The sequence below is a fragment of the Metarhizium album genome (assembly GCF_000804445.1).
Source record: "Metarhizium album ARSEF 1941 chromosome Unknown scaffold_8, whole genome shotgun sequence".
Classification (NCBI taxonomy): Eukaryota; Fungi; Ascomycota; class Sordariomycetes; order Hypocreales; family Clavicipitaceae; genus Metarhizium; species Metarhizium album.
In genome coordinates this window covers 387,856-404,276 of record NW_024467582.1, presented here as the reverse complement: position 1 = coordinate 404,276, position 16,421 = coordinate 387,856, and the positions used below count along the sequence as shown (strand labels likewise).

The 16,421-nt window shown below is 52.8% G+C and overlaps 5 protein-coding genes across 5 annotated transcripts in view; 2 read left to right on the top strand and 3 right to left on the bottom strand.

Moving 5' to 3' along the window:
* MAM_03916 (nucleolar GTP-binding protein) overlaps positions 1–186 on the bottom strand; it is a gene marked incomplete at both ends in the record, with an annotated part of 2,787 nt that extends 2,601 nt beyond the window's left edge. Inside the window, one exon of the mRNA XM_040822715.1 lies at positions 57–186. Within this exon, the coding sequence (XP_040679221.1) occupies positions 57–186 (130 nt within the window). The remainder of the gene's footprint in view (positions 1–56) is intronic.
* Positions 187–664: 478 nt separating this feature from the next.
* MAM_03915 (Orotate phosphoribosyltransferase) lies at positions 665–1,369 on the top strand (the record flags this gene model as incomplete). Its single annotated transcript, XM_040822714.1, has 1 exon — positions 665–1,369. The coding sequence occupies one exon, from the start codon at positions 665–667 to the stop codon at positions 1,367–1,369; it is 705 nt and encodes a 234-aa protein (XP_040679220.1).
* Positions 1,370–2,823: 1,454 nt separating this feature from the next.
* Positions 2,824–3,934, bottom strand: MAM_03914 (polyamine acetyltransferase; the record flags this gene model as incomplete). The annotated part of the gene is made up of 3 exons (XM_040822713.1): positions 2,824–2,892; positions 2,953–3,039; positions 3,098–3,934. The coding sequence occupies 3 exons, from the start codon at positions 3,932–3,934 to the stop codon at positions 2,824–2,826; spliced, it is 993 nt and encodes a 330-aa protein (XP_040679219.1).
* A 2,333-nt stretch (positions 3,935–6,267) lies between these two features.
* MAM_03913 (DNA damage-inducible protein 1) lies at positions 6,268–7,591 on the top strand (the record flags this gene model as incomplete). Its single annotated transcript, XM_040822712.1, has 2 exons — positions 6,268–6,805; positions 6,879–7,591. The coding sequence occupies 2 exons, from the start codon at positions 6,268–6,270 to the stop codon at positions 7,589–7,591; spliced, it is 1,251 nt and encodes a 416-aa protein (XP_040679218.1).
* Positions 7,592–7,892: 301 nt separating this feature from the next.
* Positions 7,893–9,407, bottom strand: MAM_03912 (Methyltransferase-related protein; the record flags this gene model as incomplete). Its single annotated transcript, XM_040822711.1, has 1 exon — positions 7,893–9,407. One exon carries the CDS (start codon positions 9,405–9,407, stop codon positions 7,893–7,895), a length of 1,515 nt encoding a protein of 504 aa, XP_040679217.1.
* Between the last annotated feature and the right edge of the window lie 7,014 nt (positions 9,408–16,421).

Genomic DNA, 16,421 nt, shown 5'->3' with positions numbered 1-16,421 from the left:
TATATATATATATATATATAAAATCTCATGGCCAAATGGCCGAGATCCTTTCTCACCTCGAATTCTGCTTATCTTGAAACCTGCACGAATCTGGGTCGGCAGTTTGCGTTGGGTTCGACTCAACACAATGTCCAAGAACTCCTGCTGAGTTGGAACTGGAGGAATATCCTTCCACGTCGTCTTCATCTTGGGCAACAGAAGACTCTCGAGCGCGATTGCCTGAGGTCGTAGAAAGGTCTCTGGACTCGCTCGTGGCCGAGAGCAACGATTTTCGAGGATGGCAGATGCAAACCACGCCGTCCGTTTGCAAGGCGGTCAAGCATATTTTTTTTTCTCCTCCTCGCGCGCGCACAAGTGGGTGGGGTCCCGGCAAAACAGGCCTTATCGATAAGATTGCGCCAGCGGGAGGGGGAAGGTTGCGCGCCTGCGAAAATTTGGTGGGTTGGTACTTTAACCAGACCCCCGCGACTTCTGCATAGGGCTTGGTTTCGTAGACTCTTCCCAAGGAGTAAACGAATGACTGTAAGTTACCAATAAATTCCATCCTACAGATACCTTCGGTCCTTGTCCAAGCAGCTGTCATGACGCATTGACGTGCCGGCCTAAACAAATACCGTCTCTTCCTGGTTCCATCCGTCCCGTCTTTCACAACTACAAAGCAACAATGTCCAGCCAACTTGCTCCCTACAAGCAGGAATTCCTCAAGGCGGCCATTGAGGGTGGCGTCCTGAAGTTCGGAAGCTTCGAGCTCAAGTCCAAGAGAATATCACCTTATTTCTTCAACGCTGGCGAGTTCCACACTGCCCGTCTCGCCGGTGCTATCGCGTCCGCCTTTGCCAAGACCATCACTGATGCCCAGCAAAACGCCGGCCTGGAGTTTGACGTTGTCTTTGGGCCCGCGTACAAGGGAATACCTCTCTGCTCCGCCATCACCATTAAGCTCGGTGAGATTTCCCCCGAAAATTTGGACGCTGTCTCCTACTCCTTCGACAGAAAAGAGGCCAAGGACCATGGCGAAGGCGGCAGCATTGTCGGCGCCCCTCTCAAGGGCAAGAAGATTCTCATCGTGGACGATGTTATAACTGCCGGCACTGCAAAGAGAGAAGCCATTGAAAAGATCAGACGGGAGGGTGGTATCGTCGCGGGTATTGTCGTGGCCCTCGACCGCAAGGAGAAGCTGCCCGCTGCGGATGGCGACGACTCCAAGCCAGGTCCTAGCGCTATTGGCGAGCTGAGAAAGGAGTACGGTATTCCCATCTTTGCTATTCTCACCTTGGACGACATCATTGCGGGTATGAGGAGCTTTGCTTCTGATGATGAAATCAAACGGACTGAGGAGTACCGCCAGAAGTACAAGGCCACGGACTAGAGAAGACCATGGTTGCTACATGGGAATATCTAGAGTCCAAAAAAAAAAAATTGAATACAAAAAATTAACAAAAAAAAAGGCAAAACTCAAATATAGGGGAAAGGACGTGTGATAGCTTTTTAATACGAGGGTGTAGAATAGGTAACCACAATAGCTCGACCAACGACCGTAGGATGTTCGTAGAGGAGCTTTGTTTTCGAAGACATGAATATATTTCTGGAGAATAAACTGTTCTGTTGCTGAGTCCGCCTTGTCGGCATTAATTGGCAAAAGGAGGGGAAATCACCAACGAAAAAAAAAAAATAACACACGACACTTGGCATCTGGTAGAGAAGCTGCAGACGGCGGAAGACTGTCTCCGGTGGATCGGCAGCTTGCAGCGGCAGCAGCTTGGCTCGAGTAGCTGGGTTTGGCACATTGCGATATTCGGCCAGCTAACATGCTGCCGTCCGACGCGCGCGACACCAAACTTGCCGACTTTGACCATAGGCGTAAGATCGGAGACACTGCCCCGTCTGTGACGGAACCTTTTGCCTGGTTACTAGGGGATGACGGCGCGCGGCCATGATCCCTTTTGTCAGGGATATGGAGTTTCCGGTTCTAGAAAACTGCTGGCATGGTCGGTATGAGTCTATCGCTCAGCTCTCAGAACATATTGCCGGCTTGGATCACCATTCATTCCAAGTCAGCGAGCAGCAGCACGCAAGCGCCGCTGATATCAGATCTTGTAAGCACAAGTGCAAGATGCGGGCTCAAAATGGCGTCCTTCAAAAGCTCTTTACCTGCTGGACTGAGAAACTATGCTCCCCTGCTGGGTTATCAACCCTAGCTCTGGGGTTATTGTCGAAGCTGTGAACGTCACCACATATTCATTGGCGCGCGTACGGAGTATTCCAGGCCAACTACTTCATCTCCATCTGACCCAAGCTCCAACTGCGTTCCTAACAAATAGTCGGCTAGCAATGTAATCACCGCAAGGCGTTATAACGCTCATCCCACATTGTCGTCTTCCGTTTTGCATGGTAGAGACGTGAAACAAGGCCATCACTGTAACCCTCCCGGTTAACACCAACTCCTGGTTTCCTTCCCTCCTAAAAAAAGACGCCATACCCTCCATTTCTGGGACGCGTCGACACCCTGGAGAAAAGTTTGACGGGTTTCTGAGCTCCGCGGCAGCTATAGTTGTATATGACTGCTTGGGCAACTATAACGTCTATAAACCCCCAGACCCGTCCACATCGAGCTGAGCCAGGATATTTACTTCGTCACGTTTCGTTAAATACGAAACGTCACTAAGCGTCGTTTAATGCGTAGACTCAGTTCGGGTGAGACGACCAAGGACTGTATAGCAGGGGCAATTTTAGCACTAAACCTCATGCCTGTAAGTGAGTGCGAGAAAATGTTCGAATTCGATACGTAGAAGAGTACTTCGACTCATTGACAGTGCAATAGACCTACGCCTTGGCGCGATTCTGAGACTGATCCAAGCTAAAAAGAGCTTTGGGACCTGGAAGCTCGAATACCTGCGCAAATCAGAACGCTCAGCATCACTACACCAACAATACAAATCGTTCGAAACTCACCATGTTGTACAAATCCGGGCCAGCGGCGCTCAGTTGACTGTCTCCAGCCTTCTGAAAACCGACGCCAGCAAAGAAAGCGACAAGGGACTTGGATGATGGATAAGCTGCTACCCTTCACGGACACAAGAAGACCTACTATGCTTACTTTGCTGCAAACGAGAGCGATACGATCTGCCACGCCGGATTCGTTCATCATTTGAATGTAGGCTTTCATGGCGGCCTTGCCTATTCCGATGCCTTGAACCTCGGGACATACTGAGAAAGAGTGGAGACATATTGTTCTACCTGATGTTTGGTGACCCAAAGGCGAGTTTTGAGACGCTGCCGAGTCTCTCCAAGTGGGTGGAAATTGTACATCATTATCCGTCACGACGGAATGCTTGCCCAACGTGGCAATAAAATGGGCGAACATGACTTGTTTGGACCCATCTTGCCTGCCAGTCTCGACGGGACGAGCATGAGGCATTGTCTGAATCCACCAGTCTTCTGCATCGCGTGGACGATAGGTGTTGAAAAGGCCCACGCAAATGCTGCCGCATTTCCTGATGCGGTATTCGATCTGGGCCATGTTAAAAATAGAGAACAAGAATAAAAGTGTTCGCTGAAAAGCAAGGATGGAATCTGTCAATACCTCTTCCCTGCTAGAGGCGTGGGGTCGATTTGGCACGGCAACATTCTCGAGGGTCTCGCATGCATCTATATCGGCAGGTGAAAGAGGAGAAAGCATTGGGGCCCAGTGGAAAGGAATCACTTTTCTGCGCAGTTCTCCTGGAGACTTCTGCCTCAACATTCGACTCTGGGTCATTGTTCGTTGAGTTTCTACCATTTCCTCGTCATCTTCATCAGAGTCCCCGATAGCACAGTCTTCTGGAATTGCGGGACGAGCCCCAGATTCGAATTCGGATTCAGAGATGTTGGTACGTGCCTCATTGTTTGTTTTTGGTTCATCATCATTGGATCTCTGTGTCGGATTTTGATCCATGATGCTTCTTACATGCTAACGCAACCCATAGAATGACAGGACGAATCAAACGGACCGGGACCAGGTGCTTTGGGGAAAAGGAGGGTGTCGAAGCGGCACTTGAGGCAAGGTCGAGTTGAAAGGAAGTAAAATGCAACACTTGAATGCCCGTAGTAAGATGCTATAGCAAGTGCAAACAATAAGAGCCAGGGGACTGCTTAATTATTGACAAGAGAATGGCATCAGATGACCGAGTCGAGAGCTTTGGAATTGCGTGGGAACGGCGGGAAAGTCAGATAGCACTGGCACATAAAACGTGCATGTATTCGAGTAGCCCGGCACCCTCAGTCCAGACATTGGTTAGGTGGCGTCGCAATTGGTCGACGGTCGACAGTGCACCTTGAGCAGGCGCAGGCGCGAATGCTAGTCGAAATGGTGGTGCGGAGCGGTCGTGGGAGAGACGAGTCGGAAGGACAGAGAGAATTCCCTCACGTCGAGAACAAATGACATAGCCAGAGAGCCCGATGCAACCTTGTTGCGACACGTGAGAATAGGTAATGCTGGCCAGAATGCCAGAACAGAACAGGTCGGAGGACGAGACTCAGCGCGGAACAAAGGCTCAATTGTAGGTCCGCGTACGGAGTAGTGACAATGTCCTTGTTGCTCTCGTCTGCCAATCTGAGCGGGCCACCGGTCTACCGTCCATTTGTGGCTGGCCGTTTCCTTGCACATCACTGGACAAATGTCAACGGTTTGCTAATTGGTAAGTTACAATGGGACATTCCTGCTCCATGCAATCAATGGTCACAGTTGTCTTCCCTTTGGGCCTTCCGGGTTGCTTGCCAGGGACTAACAACGCCATGCCCGATGCTCAGCCCACTTTTCGCTGCGGCTTGTCCGTCGTTGAATGATGCGGGTGAACCGAATAGGAAATGACAACTATGTCAGCTGGCTGTTGGCACCTTGTTTTCCTTCCGTAGCTGGCTAGAATCGAGTTGATGTTTACACTGAGTTTGCTTTGTGCCTCTTTGCTACGGTCCATGTGATCAGGGTTGGCAATCTGATAATGCGGGTAAGTGGAAGGGAAGCAGTTCGCGTGTGAACCCTTGACCAAATACGTACGATGGCATGCGACTACTGATGATATGAAGATGGGATAAAAACCCCGGCGTCAGACCGCTCTGAAAGTGGCAAATTTAGTCCAACGATGCGTTTTTGGTGGCAAGCTCTGACTAGATCAAGTCTTGCAATGCGATTGGAAAACGTGGATGACAACTCGATTTGCGGGTGATGGAGGCAAAACCTCCGACATATCAGCTAAGGTTGGTCAGCGTGCCCGCGTACTCTGCGCCTGTGCAACTTGTCTTGACTCACCTTCCGCCGTCACTGGTCAACTTTTGATCAATGTGTGCTGCGATGCTCGTCCGTCGTACACGTCACTTTCCTTATCGTTCCGCAACATTTATCAGCCAACTGTATCCTTCCATGTGTGAACAATGGAAAAAAGAGAAACAGAAACAAAAGCAAGGTGGGCGGCATATGAAACATACGGGCATTAAGACGGAAGAGGGAAACGTGATGAATCCCAATTTGTCACCTGCAGGAGTTTTGGGTTGCTTGGGTCGCATGCATCACATCGCATCGCGCGTCGCATTGCATCGGGTTCCGCCATTCATCGAGGATCCCGTAGCCCTGTATGGAGTGCTAGTCGGTCAGTCAAGAATTCAGGTCGCGAACACGTACCGAGAAAAACACAGCCAGCATTTCAGTATGAGAAGAAAGCACCGACTGAAATTTCTCGTCACATCTTTGTACTCTGAGCTGGGTACGAACTCTGCAAGGCAGGCAGGAGGCAGTTGGTCGTGCGCTCCTTCCATTCAGCAAATGCTCTCTCGGTGTTGCCCCTCCATGTCCTCATACCCCACCGACCCGCTTCATTCCGCCTTTGTCTGCAGCTTTCCATCATCCAAGTGGCTCTTGAACGAGCGGCGCGGCAGCTCGTCTCGACTCTCGACCAGACTACAACTGCACGTTTTGCCATTCCCTCTTCAGAAAACCCAAAGTCTTTCCCTCCCACACACATCACCAGTCGCTGCCATTCTTCCCGAGAGTTTCAATTTTTTTTTTTCCCCCACGTCATCTCTACTCGTATACACACGGGTGCTATGTAAGCTTACCATTCTGATTGGAGGCAACTGGACTGGAGAAGGGGAAAGAAGACCCTCCATCATGAACCGGCAAGATAAAGCTGACCAGAAGAACCACGTCATTGCAGGCAGATTACACTCAACATCTATAATACCCAAACTGGGGGGGACCAGGATACCCTGTTGAACCTGGAAATCTTTCCCGACATGACCCTCGAGACCCTCCGCGAATCCGTTCATGCCGATACCAACATTCCCGGCTCTTCGCTTCACATTTACTACAACGGCCGCCTCCTCACCGACGACACCAAAACTATCGAAGAGCTGGGAATACCCAATGGCGGTATGCTAGCTGTCCACGTCAGACATCTCAGAGGCAACACGGGTGCCAATGAGGCCGCCGCTCAGCCACAACCACCTCAACCGCCCCCGCGATCTCAGGGCAGCGGTAGTAATGACCCCGAGCTGATCCGCCTGCAAATTTTGGGCAATCCGGCCCTAAGGGAACAGCTGCAAAGGCAGCATCCAGAGCTTGCCGCCGCTGTGGATGATCCAGTGCGCTTCTCCCAAATCTTTCAGAACAGCCAGGACAGGGACCGTCGAGAGCGAGAGGAGAGACAGCGGGAGATCGAGAGACTAAACCAGGATCCCTTCAATATTGAAAACCAGAGAAAAATCGAGGATATGATCCGCCAGGAACGAGTCATGGAGAATTTACAGAGTGCCATGGAACACAACCCTGAAGGTGTGCTTAGCGACATTCAGTCAACCACTGCGCCCGGACAGTCTGTCGCCGCAAATGCTGACAGAGTTTCTAGTTTTTGGTCGCGTACATTTGCTATACATTGATGTCGAAGTAAACGGGCACAAGGTAAAAGCTTTGGTAGACTCCGGCGCTCAAGCCACTATCATGTCACCCGCGTACGCCGAGGCATGCGGTATCATGCGTCTCATCGACACGAGATTCGCTGGTGTGGCCCGTGGCGTCGGCACCGCCAAGATTCTGGGACGAGTTCACTCGGCCCAGATCAGAGTCGGCAACCTGTTTCTTCCGTGCAGCTTCACTGTCATGGAGGGGAAGACGACGCATTTGCTCCTTGGCTTGGACATGTTAAAGAGATATCAAGCTACCATCGATCTTGCTAGAGATAGGCTTATTATCCAAGGACAGGAAGTACCATTCTTGGGCGAGGCCGACATTCCCAAGGATGAAGAGCCAGTCGAGCAAGAAGCCACTATTCCGGGCCCTGCCGGAACCACCATTGGTCAGGAGACGGGTGCAGTCCTGCCGCCGCAGCAGCCATCGACCCAAGCTTCATCAATTTCTGCGCAGCCAGCACAGGCCCCGAGGAGTATCCCAGGCGCCCCGGCACCTTCAGCAGCAACACCAACTTCAACTTCAACGCCAAACGTTACTGCGTCACATGTGGAAAGCCTGATGGCTATGGGAGCCACACGGGAACAGGCGATCCAAGCTCTGCAGGCTGCAGAAGATAATGTCGATGTAGCAGCAAGTCTGATTTTCTTTTAGACCAAAAACTAGAGCGGCCTTTTCCTCTTGGCCCGAATAACGGCTTCATTGTAGAGATTGCTTATGATTCAACCCCTGAATTTTGAAAGAGGCGCACGTGGCAGATATCCTTGGAGACAGGGGTCTAACGAGGGGCGAGTTGACTGTGAAAATTGACGAGAATAGACAGCAGGAACTCATGATGAATAATGTTGTTTAGCCGGATTTGAGATTCATGACAAGGCCACCAAAGCCATGAAAGTAGGCAATCAAAACCACGTCCACATTATGCGAGATGCCGAAATGTATAACCGTTGCCCTCCTACCGAATCTTATATACGCAAGGTTTCAAGATTGACGCTTCATCACCGCTCCTCTCTGCGTCCCCATCTTCATCCCACTTTGGCGCAAAGCCCTGGTTTTTCCTATACGCCGCCATCTCGGACGCATCCTCGGTCCTGACCCCCTTGCCCCTTGTCGGCGAGGCGCCCTTTGTGAAATGCATCTTGACAAACATCCTGTTGCTCAAGTCGACAGCCTCGGCCCTTTCGCCGTGCAGAACGAAGCCTCTTTTCTTGAGCGCCTCAATGAACGCGCTGACATCTGTCTCGCGGCGCCTGTCCTCCAGCCCGTCCACCTCGACGGCCAGATCCTCTCCGTGGGCAGCGTCTGCTTCCGCGTCCCGCGCCGCCTTCACCTTCTTGCCGGGCGCCGCGTTGTTCTTCTTGCGGTTCCCAACAGAGTGCTCGACCACGGTGTTCCTGCGGGCCGGCCCGAAGCGGGACTTGATTTCGGCAATCCACAGCTCCCCCTTCCAGTGGAGGATGCGGTAGGCCTCGTCGACAAAGTCGAGCCAGTTGGTGCCCATGAGCGCCAGGCAGAAAATCGCCACGTTGACCGAGCCGTCCTCGAGCGGCAGGTTGGCGATGTCCGCCCTCGTGACCAGCGCACTGGGCGACTGCAAGTCGAAGCTCTTGACGTCCAGCCGCAGTCTCGACTTGTCGCCCTGCAGCGCCTCGGCGAGCCGGGCGTCGCCGCAGCCCAGGTCCGCGATGGTGCATGTGCCCGTGGTCCGGGGGAGAGGCATCTTGCTCCGCCGGGAGGGCGGGGGTCCCGGCCTTCCCTTGGCGGCGGGTTTGGCCCTCGCCCTGCTGCGGATGTCGGACAGGAAGCTGTCGACGGGGTTCTCGGGCCACACCTTGACCTGCCGGCGGAAGCCCTCGTGGTACTCGGCGAACATCTCGGGCGAGTCCTGGAAGAGCGTGAACGACTCTCCTGACGGCCGTGTGTACAGCGTTTCGTTGAGGTGGCGGAAGCGTGCGGATATGAGCTTCTCCCGCATGGAGGCTTGGAGGGGAGTCAGTTTCGAGGTCGCCGGCGGGAGGGATGTTTGCGCGAGAGCGGTCGCTGTGCCGGTGGTGCCTGGTTTGGCGGGGTTTGGCGATGACGTCTTGGACGGCCCGGACTGCTGAGTCTCGCTGGCGGGTTTCGCGCGTTGGTCCTTGTCCTTGTTGTCCGTTTTCTTGTCCCGTCTGCTGCTCTTGCGTTGACCGTCTCGGTCGGCTGCATTGGTCGTCTTCCTGTCCTTTTTTGCACGCTTTGCGGAATTGGCGCTGTCCTTGCTGTCTTGGTTGCTGGAGGGGGGCTTTGTTTTGCCCTCTACAACCGCTTCGTATAACTCTGCTACATTGGCAGAGGTGATGCTTTGCGATTCGACGCGGGAGTTGTTGTTGCACCTCTTGCGCTTTTTGGATTTTGTGCTTGACGGCCCGCGGGCAGAGGCTGTCTCGGACTTGAGTGCGTCCGCGGAAACGGACCAGCCGGGCACAGCGAACATTTTTTTTCTTGCCTGACTGCCTGTCACCCTTGTCTTGCTAGAAAAGTATTCAAAGGCAATGTTGGAAAGTAAAGAGCACGAGTTTTGGTACAATTTATTCAAACGACACGCTCATTTACAGTCATATGTAGCTGTGTGGGAAGAATTGACATTGTTTTTTGGTGGGTCGTAACATCTTATCGGCGGAATGTGGTCCGTGCATTCCTTATCCAACTAACCTAACGGGCAACTACGAAGTGCCCATAAAAAACGGCACGCACCGTGGGAGGCAATAACTAATACTTGGGCATTTGTAGCCTCTGACATCGTAGTAGATCTTTGACGCGGCCTGATGCATCCCCAATCAACCGCAATCTATCAATGGACGGGAGGACAAACCCAGATCATCAACGGCAACTTCGCCTGAGAACTTCGCATCACAAGGTGGAAAATTTCCGTATCCCAAGGGCAGGAGATCGTCTTGCAGAGTGCACGATGCTCGTCGGCGTGCTGCATCTCCGTGTGAGCGTTACACGCCCTGGATCCGGCCCCGACCAACTTGGAAGATGTTGGTGTGAACCAGAGCGCTGGGATTCACAGCTTCAGTCAAATGTGTTGGCAAACCAAATACCATGGTGCAAGACAGTCTTTGGGTCAATGCAAGGCAGGGCCTTTCAGCTACATCTGCCGCCTGCCACGGCCTTCATTTTCATCTCGCCAACTGAGACGCCCAACAAGCTGCACCTGAACCGTGGCCGCGGATTCGGGGCCGGATACATACATATCCCAGAAAAATGAACTGCACAAAAGCCGACGACGCACGAGAATGAGAGAATTGGACATGGGCAAAAACGGCTCTGAGTCCCACGACAGCTCAGACCCGGCAGTTCGGAAACAGTGGTCTCATTGTGTCCCGGCCCGGAATCAAGGCTACTCGCAGGTCAGATCGCGTAGGAGTGACTACGTAGGCAGCCTGACGTGAGTGGTAACACTGATTAGTAGCTGATGCATGGTAGTACTCTCGGCGCCAAGGATGCCAAATTGCCTCGCAACCCTTAGGCAGGGCCGTATTACGGAGCGCTTGAGGACGGATTTTGGCCACGGCAACAATATCCGGCTATTTGGCTGGAAACGCGACTTAGAGTTCCCGCTAAACCATGAGAACAAAACCGAAGGGGAAGATCTTGTACCATGTTAGTTGCCTAGCCAGTATGTATGCGGTGCGACAAATCTTAAGGTTTTGTGCCCCCCAAAAAGCATTTGGACGCAGAACAGAGTTGACTGAGTTTGAGACCAATGTGCCACGCCTGTTTGCATTTCAGCTGTGAGTTGGGAGTGCATGGTGCTGTTTAACGGCCGTGGCTGGAGTAATGGCAGAAGGTCGTCGAGTATTTTCCCGTGCTTTACCTACCTACCATGGTAGGTACTAGGCACCGAGCTTGTCGATGAGCTCATCCATGTCTCTCTGCTTATGTACCCCCGTCGCAAGACTTGGGAGAGATTTCAAGTGAATCTTGCTGAGAGCGGAAGGGGAACCTCTAGTGGCTTGTGCCACGGTCACTCTCCAGTCACTGCTTGAGACTATCGAGATACCCCGAGAAACGTCTTTTTCTCATGGGCCAACTTGGCTCATGGGAAGTTCTCTTGCAAGGTTGCATCGTCTTGCGGGGAAGGTGATCTGCCAAAAGGGTTCGCATATATTGTGAGATGCTTGACACTGCGGACCGGAACCCGATGGCATTTGCTCCATTGTTTCTGGTCTAAATTTCTAGTTTGGCGATAATTTAAGGCACCTAGAGACACAAGATGTCATCTTGAAACGCAAAGGAGAGAATGGTAGGAGCGAAAGAAGAAAACGGAGTCCTAATCATCAGTGATAACTAGATAGCAGCTGGAGCCTCAACATACTCCTACTGCCCCCTCCTGACTGGACGGAAATTAAAGAAACGGGAGTAAATATAGCCTTCTGGAATGTCAGTGAGTCAACGGTGTTTGAGAAGACATTAGAAAATATCGTCCTCGTCAAAACATGTATACAAGTCCGCTCGAGTTATGCCTGCTTAGCTTCCCGTGTCCACCTGCCCCCAGGTCATGTCTGAAGCACGCACCCTGCTCCGTCGTGACTGGAGCCGAGTACAGAAAAAGGACACCGCGCTCTATATCGAGAGGGTCTTGGGAACTGGTTAGCGGTTACGACAGATCAGGGGCCCAGTGAATGCCCCTGTTGACTAGCTTGAGATTTGTTCTCGATACTGTCGTGCATATCGTGTTCAGATCAGAGGCTGTTGTCAGGATGTAACCGTCGCACATTCTACGATACTAGCCTGGCTGTATCATAATATACGTGTCTACCAACAGGCAATTTTGCCCTTTGTAACACGTTAGTGTTTCCTGGTCTCAAGTCAGTTGTCTCACGCGCTCATTTGCCCAAAATCCCCAGAACCTGAGAGAGCAAGTCAAGTATAGAAAAATTCTTCGAGGAGGCAATATTGCATGCAACAAGCCAGCACATGTAGAACGATGTCCCTTGGGCTCATTGAGACATATCATGCCCCATGAGCCCACGTTGGGGAGGGCGAGCGTCTTTGCTGCTCCCATGTTGGGACTTCGGTTTGCTGGCCGAGTACAGGCTGCAAAGGTTGGTATCACGTCGGACTAGTACTTCCCATGGTGGAGAAAGACTGGCTTGCATATCGTATGTGTTTCGGTGCTTGTAGGCTGTAGCAGAGGTTCGCGGTTGAGCAGGACAAGCTGTTGTGACATGGGAAGTGCGGTAGTTTGGGTAGGACAGAAGACCTAATATTCGAGCTTGATGGCCATGATTGGATGCTGCTAACGGTGCAAGGGATGCAGAACATCTGGATCCATGGCGCCTGGCGTATCGAATGTTAGCACGGCGGCGAGTTTGGATGGTAGTAATTTGGGGGAAAACGTGGTGGTATGGGTCTTGCATCTCCGCCCTACTTTTTACTTTGTGCATCTGCAAAAGACTGCCAACCTAGGCAGGCATCTTTTGTCGTGACGCTAGTATTATGCTGTCATTACTCGGAGTGTTCTCGGTGCGGGCCACAGGCCGAGCGTCAGTTGCATCCACATAGAAGAAGCTTTGCGTTGACACTGGTATAACGGCGTCCAACTGGGCGCCTGCGCGCGCAGAGAGAGGAATGGCATCGACTGATGTAAGTTGGCGCCACGAGGCTCGCCAGCGCTGTGATGAGGGCAAGCGAGGCTTTGGAAAGACGAAGGTACATGCTTGTCCCTTGTGCCAGGACTCAGGATGAGGAGTCAGGACAGTTAGCCTTGCAACAGAAGCGGAAGGAGCGAGGCGTAGGCCCTTCTTGCTGCGTTCTAGGCTCTGCGTCTTTCGGCGAGAAGCTTCAAGAAACGCTTGGTGCTGCGCACTTGACATGTTCAATGGAGACACTCAGTGTGTCTTGGATCCTGAATCTAATTACCATAACCCGTCAGTGACGAAATTACCAGTAAGTGGACAAGCCACTCAACATATGTTGGGTGGTCGGCACGTAACCAGTCTTCACGCAAGGTAACTTGTAAGTCAAAGTCAGGGACGCCAGGTTTGTAGAGTCAGCAGGTGGGATCGCCTTCGAGCAGTCTGGTGGATGATTGCAATTTGCTAACTATTCCGTATTTTTCTTATTCGACTCGCCTTGGATTTTTCAATCGCCATACAAGGCAGATTGGATATGGCTACAGTATCCGCCCACTCCGTCAACCGTTGGGATGGAGGCTTGAAGGGGGGTCGATTGCCAGCCAGCTCACGTCCACCGGCGGAGTTACAACTCGGTCTTCTCTGTGACTGCTGACAGCGGGCATGGATCAGGTTTGCTGGAATTGCCAAACAAAGAGGTCAACTGGGACGATTCGGACCGCCGGCCTGTCCTGCCCACCGGAAAACGGCCGTGGATGTCTATCCAACGGAGCATCTCCGCGCGGCCAACAGCATGCAGGAATGAGGCGCTGCCACTCGTCATGGGCATTGATTCGTCTTGTTTGCTCCATGCAGAAGACCAGTTCAGTTGACAGCTCGACAATCTATTTAAATTCGGCCAGACTCTGTGCATGTACGTACTGTCCTCTGCGTGGTCGACTCGGACCCATGGCGGTGCAGCACCCTCGGGCACCAGCATACCACTATTTACAGACTGGCATGATGGGAAACAAAGGAACAAACCACTCGACGATAATTTTGGGGGGGGGGGCGGTTTGCCTTGCCAAGGAGCCGAGCAGTTTGCTGTACGGGGCACGCACTCGGCAGTCTGGCCGCGTTTTCCTTGTCCACCGAGTGCGCACGCCCATGGGAACTCGGAAAGCGCCCCAGTGGACGGGCGCCATCGGTGCTTGACCCCAAGTTCCGTACTTGTCACTCGGTAGGTGTACGATCGTCCGTGCTTGTCGGCAGGGCCAGGCACAGGGGGGGCAAGAGGGCCGGCCCAGCGAAAAGTTTGGGGCCAGTTTGTCCGCCAACTTGAGCCAGGGTGCAGAGACCAGTAAGCACGCGGCATACGGAGTACTCCGTACATATATATGTACATGGACTTTGACCTCTGTGCGGCACATGGCCGGTTGCACTCCGAACACATGTCGACATGGTTCGGTTTTGCAGCTTCTGATTTGTGCGACACCACGCCACCCGTGATGGATCCCTCCTCCAGTGGTAGGCAGCCCAAGTGCTCCGTACCTGAGTACTTTAAGTAAGTTGGTTACTTGTACTTTACTTACCTCATAAAGTAAGTACCTAGGTACCTACAGGCACACGCATTCTCTATTCTCGACTGCTAGCTTTGTTCTGACATTGTAGCCACCAGATTATCGAAACATATACGGGTACCTAAGTAGGTACTGTAGTTGGCCGTATTGCATGTACATCGACACGGAGGCGCCATGTCGATGCTTCGTGCCGAGACCCGTAGATGCTGTATGGATGTACATACATACTTTAAGTACCAGGCACTGAAATGTGCAGCAACCTCATCACTCATGTTCCCTCCTGCATTTGCTGCCAGCCGCCTGGGTTTCCCAGCGAGCCGTGCTTGCTTGCAGGTGACAGTCGAGCCCGGTCTGACATGGGGGCTTCGGGACCCTGACATGGCTCTGCAGCCAGTCAGCGTCAACTGGTTTGTGTAGCAGCACTTGACTCGAACGGTCAAGTCTGGTCGGTGGTCGGTGTTGCGCTTCCATCCAGAGCCCTGGGGCGCCGTAAGTGCCGCTGGTGAGCAGGCAAGCAAGCAAGCCACACATGCAGTACGACGGCCAACTGGTCTGGTCTGGTCTGCCCTCTGTTTGGTTGACCCAGTGCTGGTACGGAGGGCATCCCGTAGGCGGCCTAGCTGCCCGTTGCTACTCGGTGCTGGTCAAGGCCCTCGCGGCCGAGTTCCAGTGACAAGGCCTGGGAACTTGAACTTGCACCTGGAGGCCCCCCGAGCCGCTGAGTACCACCAGCCCTTGCTTGACCTTGGACCGTTGAACGTTTCCCCCGCCAGAGCATGGCAAACACCAATCGCACGCACTAGTACTGAGTCGTTTTACGTTACTTTAGCTCTTAATCACGACGGAGTCAAGCCTCAGTCGACTGGCGATCAAGGACTCTGCGAACGTGGACTTGGGCATGCACGGAGTGTGCGAGCATCTGCATCCGACATGGCAACGCATCTCACGGCATGGCATCAATTGGCATGGCATCACCGTTGACTGTTTGGCGCCATGGCCCCGACGTCGAGGGGCTCCAGTGCACGACGGGCGTCGGCTACGGAAGCCCCGTCTCGAGCCCCTGGGCGATGACGGCTTTATTGGTGACCACTGGGAATGCTGGCGCTGGGGGGGGGGGCCAAGGACAAGGACTTTGAAAGTTTGGGTGGACTTGCAACGTCCATGTCTGGTTGGACCAACATTTGAACATTGAAGCACCCTGTCCTGTCAGTTCTTCCTTCCCGCCCTCCAGAGCTGAATGTTGCCTCAAGACTCTTCCATTCTGCCTGTCTGGTCGACTCCTTGTCAAGGTCTCGCTGCTCCATCTGCTCGTCCTCGTCTCCAAGTTCCTGGTGCACACTCGACGGCGCAACATCTAGCTTCTCCCCTTGATAATCCTGCGAGTCCCGGTATTTGGGATCGGCCTCGCTTTTTCTACAACACTGACAAGGATACGTACGGCCCCGTCGAAAGGTCCCGGCGCCCTTCCATTCTCGCCTTTTCCCTGCATCCGCCTGCACGACGCGTGTGTTGCCGCAAGACCTCACCATGCCATCGGAAGTATCTGGCTTGCTAATAGTAAACCCGTATCGACAATTCAACAAGGTGAAGATTTAGTTTGACCAGATTTGCCACGCCGTTGCCAGAATCTACAACGGCCTGCCTGCCACCTTCCTGCCCAGACGGAGAACTGGACCAAAGATCGTGGGGGGAAGAAAGAGGGGCATCAAGTGCCTCGGCTGTCCTGACTGAACTCGTCAACTCTCTTTTGAGAGTCTGGCTGTCTTTGTTTTGTCGACGCCAGTCCCTACACCTTGGCCATCATCGACTCGTTACCCGTCGCATCTCGCCATCTTTGTCCCGCCCCAAACCCAGACAATCCCAGCTGCCTAGGTTCCCCCTCGGATCTACCGCCTTTCTGTCCGTCTGTACTCGTGTTACACCGAAGACGTTTCACGCTCTTCAGCAGTTCTCTTCCTCGGATTTCTTTTCCCTATTACTTGAGAGCTTGGCCGAATATCCTACTCCTTGAGCCTAGCTCCGGAGCTGTATCTTTATTGCCTTCATGACAATCGTGTGTTTACAACTTTTCTCGACTTGCTTTGCAGCAGCACACACGAGACTCACTTTGTCGTCAACCAACACTGGCTGTTTGGCCCAGCGCTGCAGCCCCAATCTCGAATCCAGAGGCAATTTGAAAATTAAAATTGACTCGTCTACTTTCATGCAAAAGGAACGCATCATGTAAGTGCATATATGCACTAGTCACCTTTGAAGTCAGATCGACCTCCTGCCGACTTGCCTTCTTTGACTTGCGGACCGTCCATG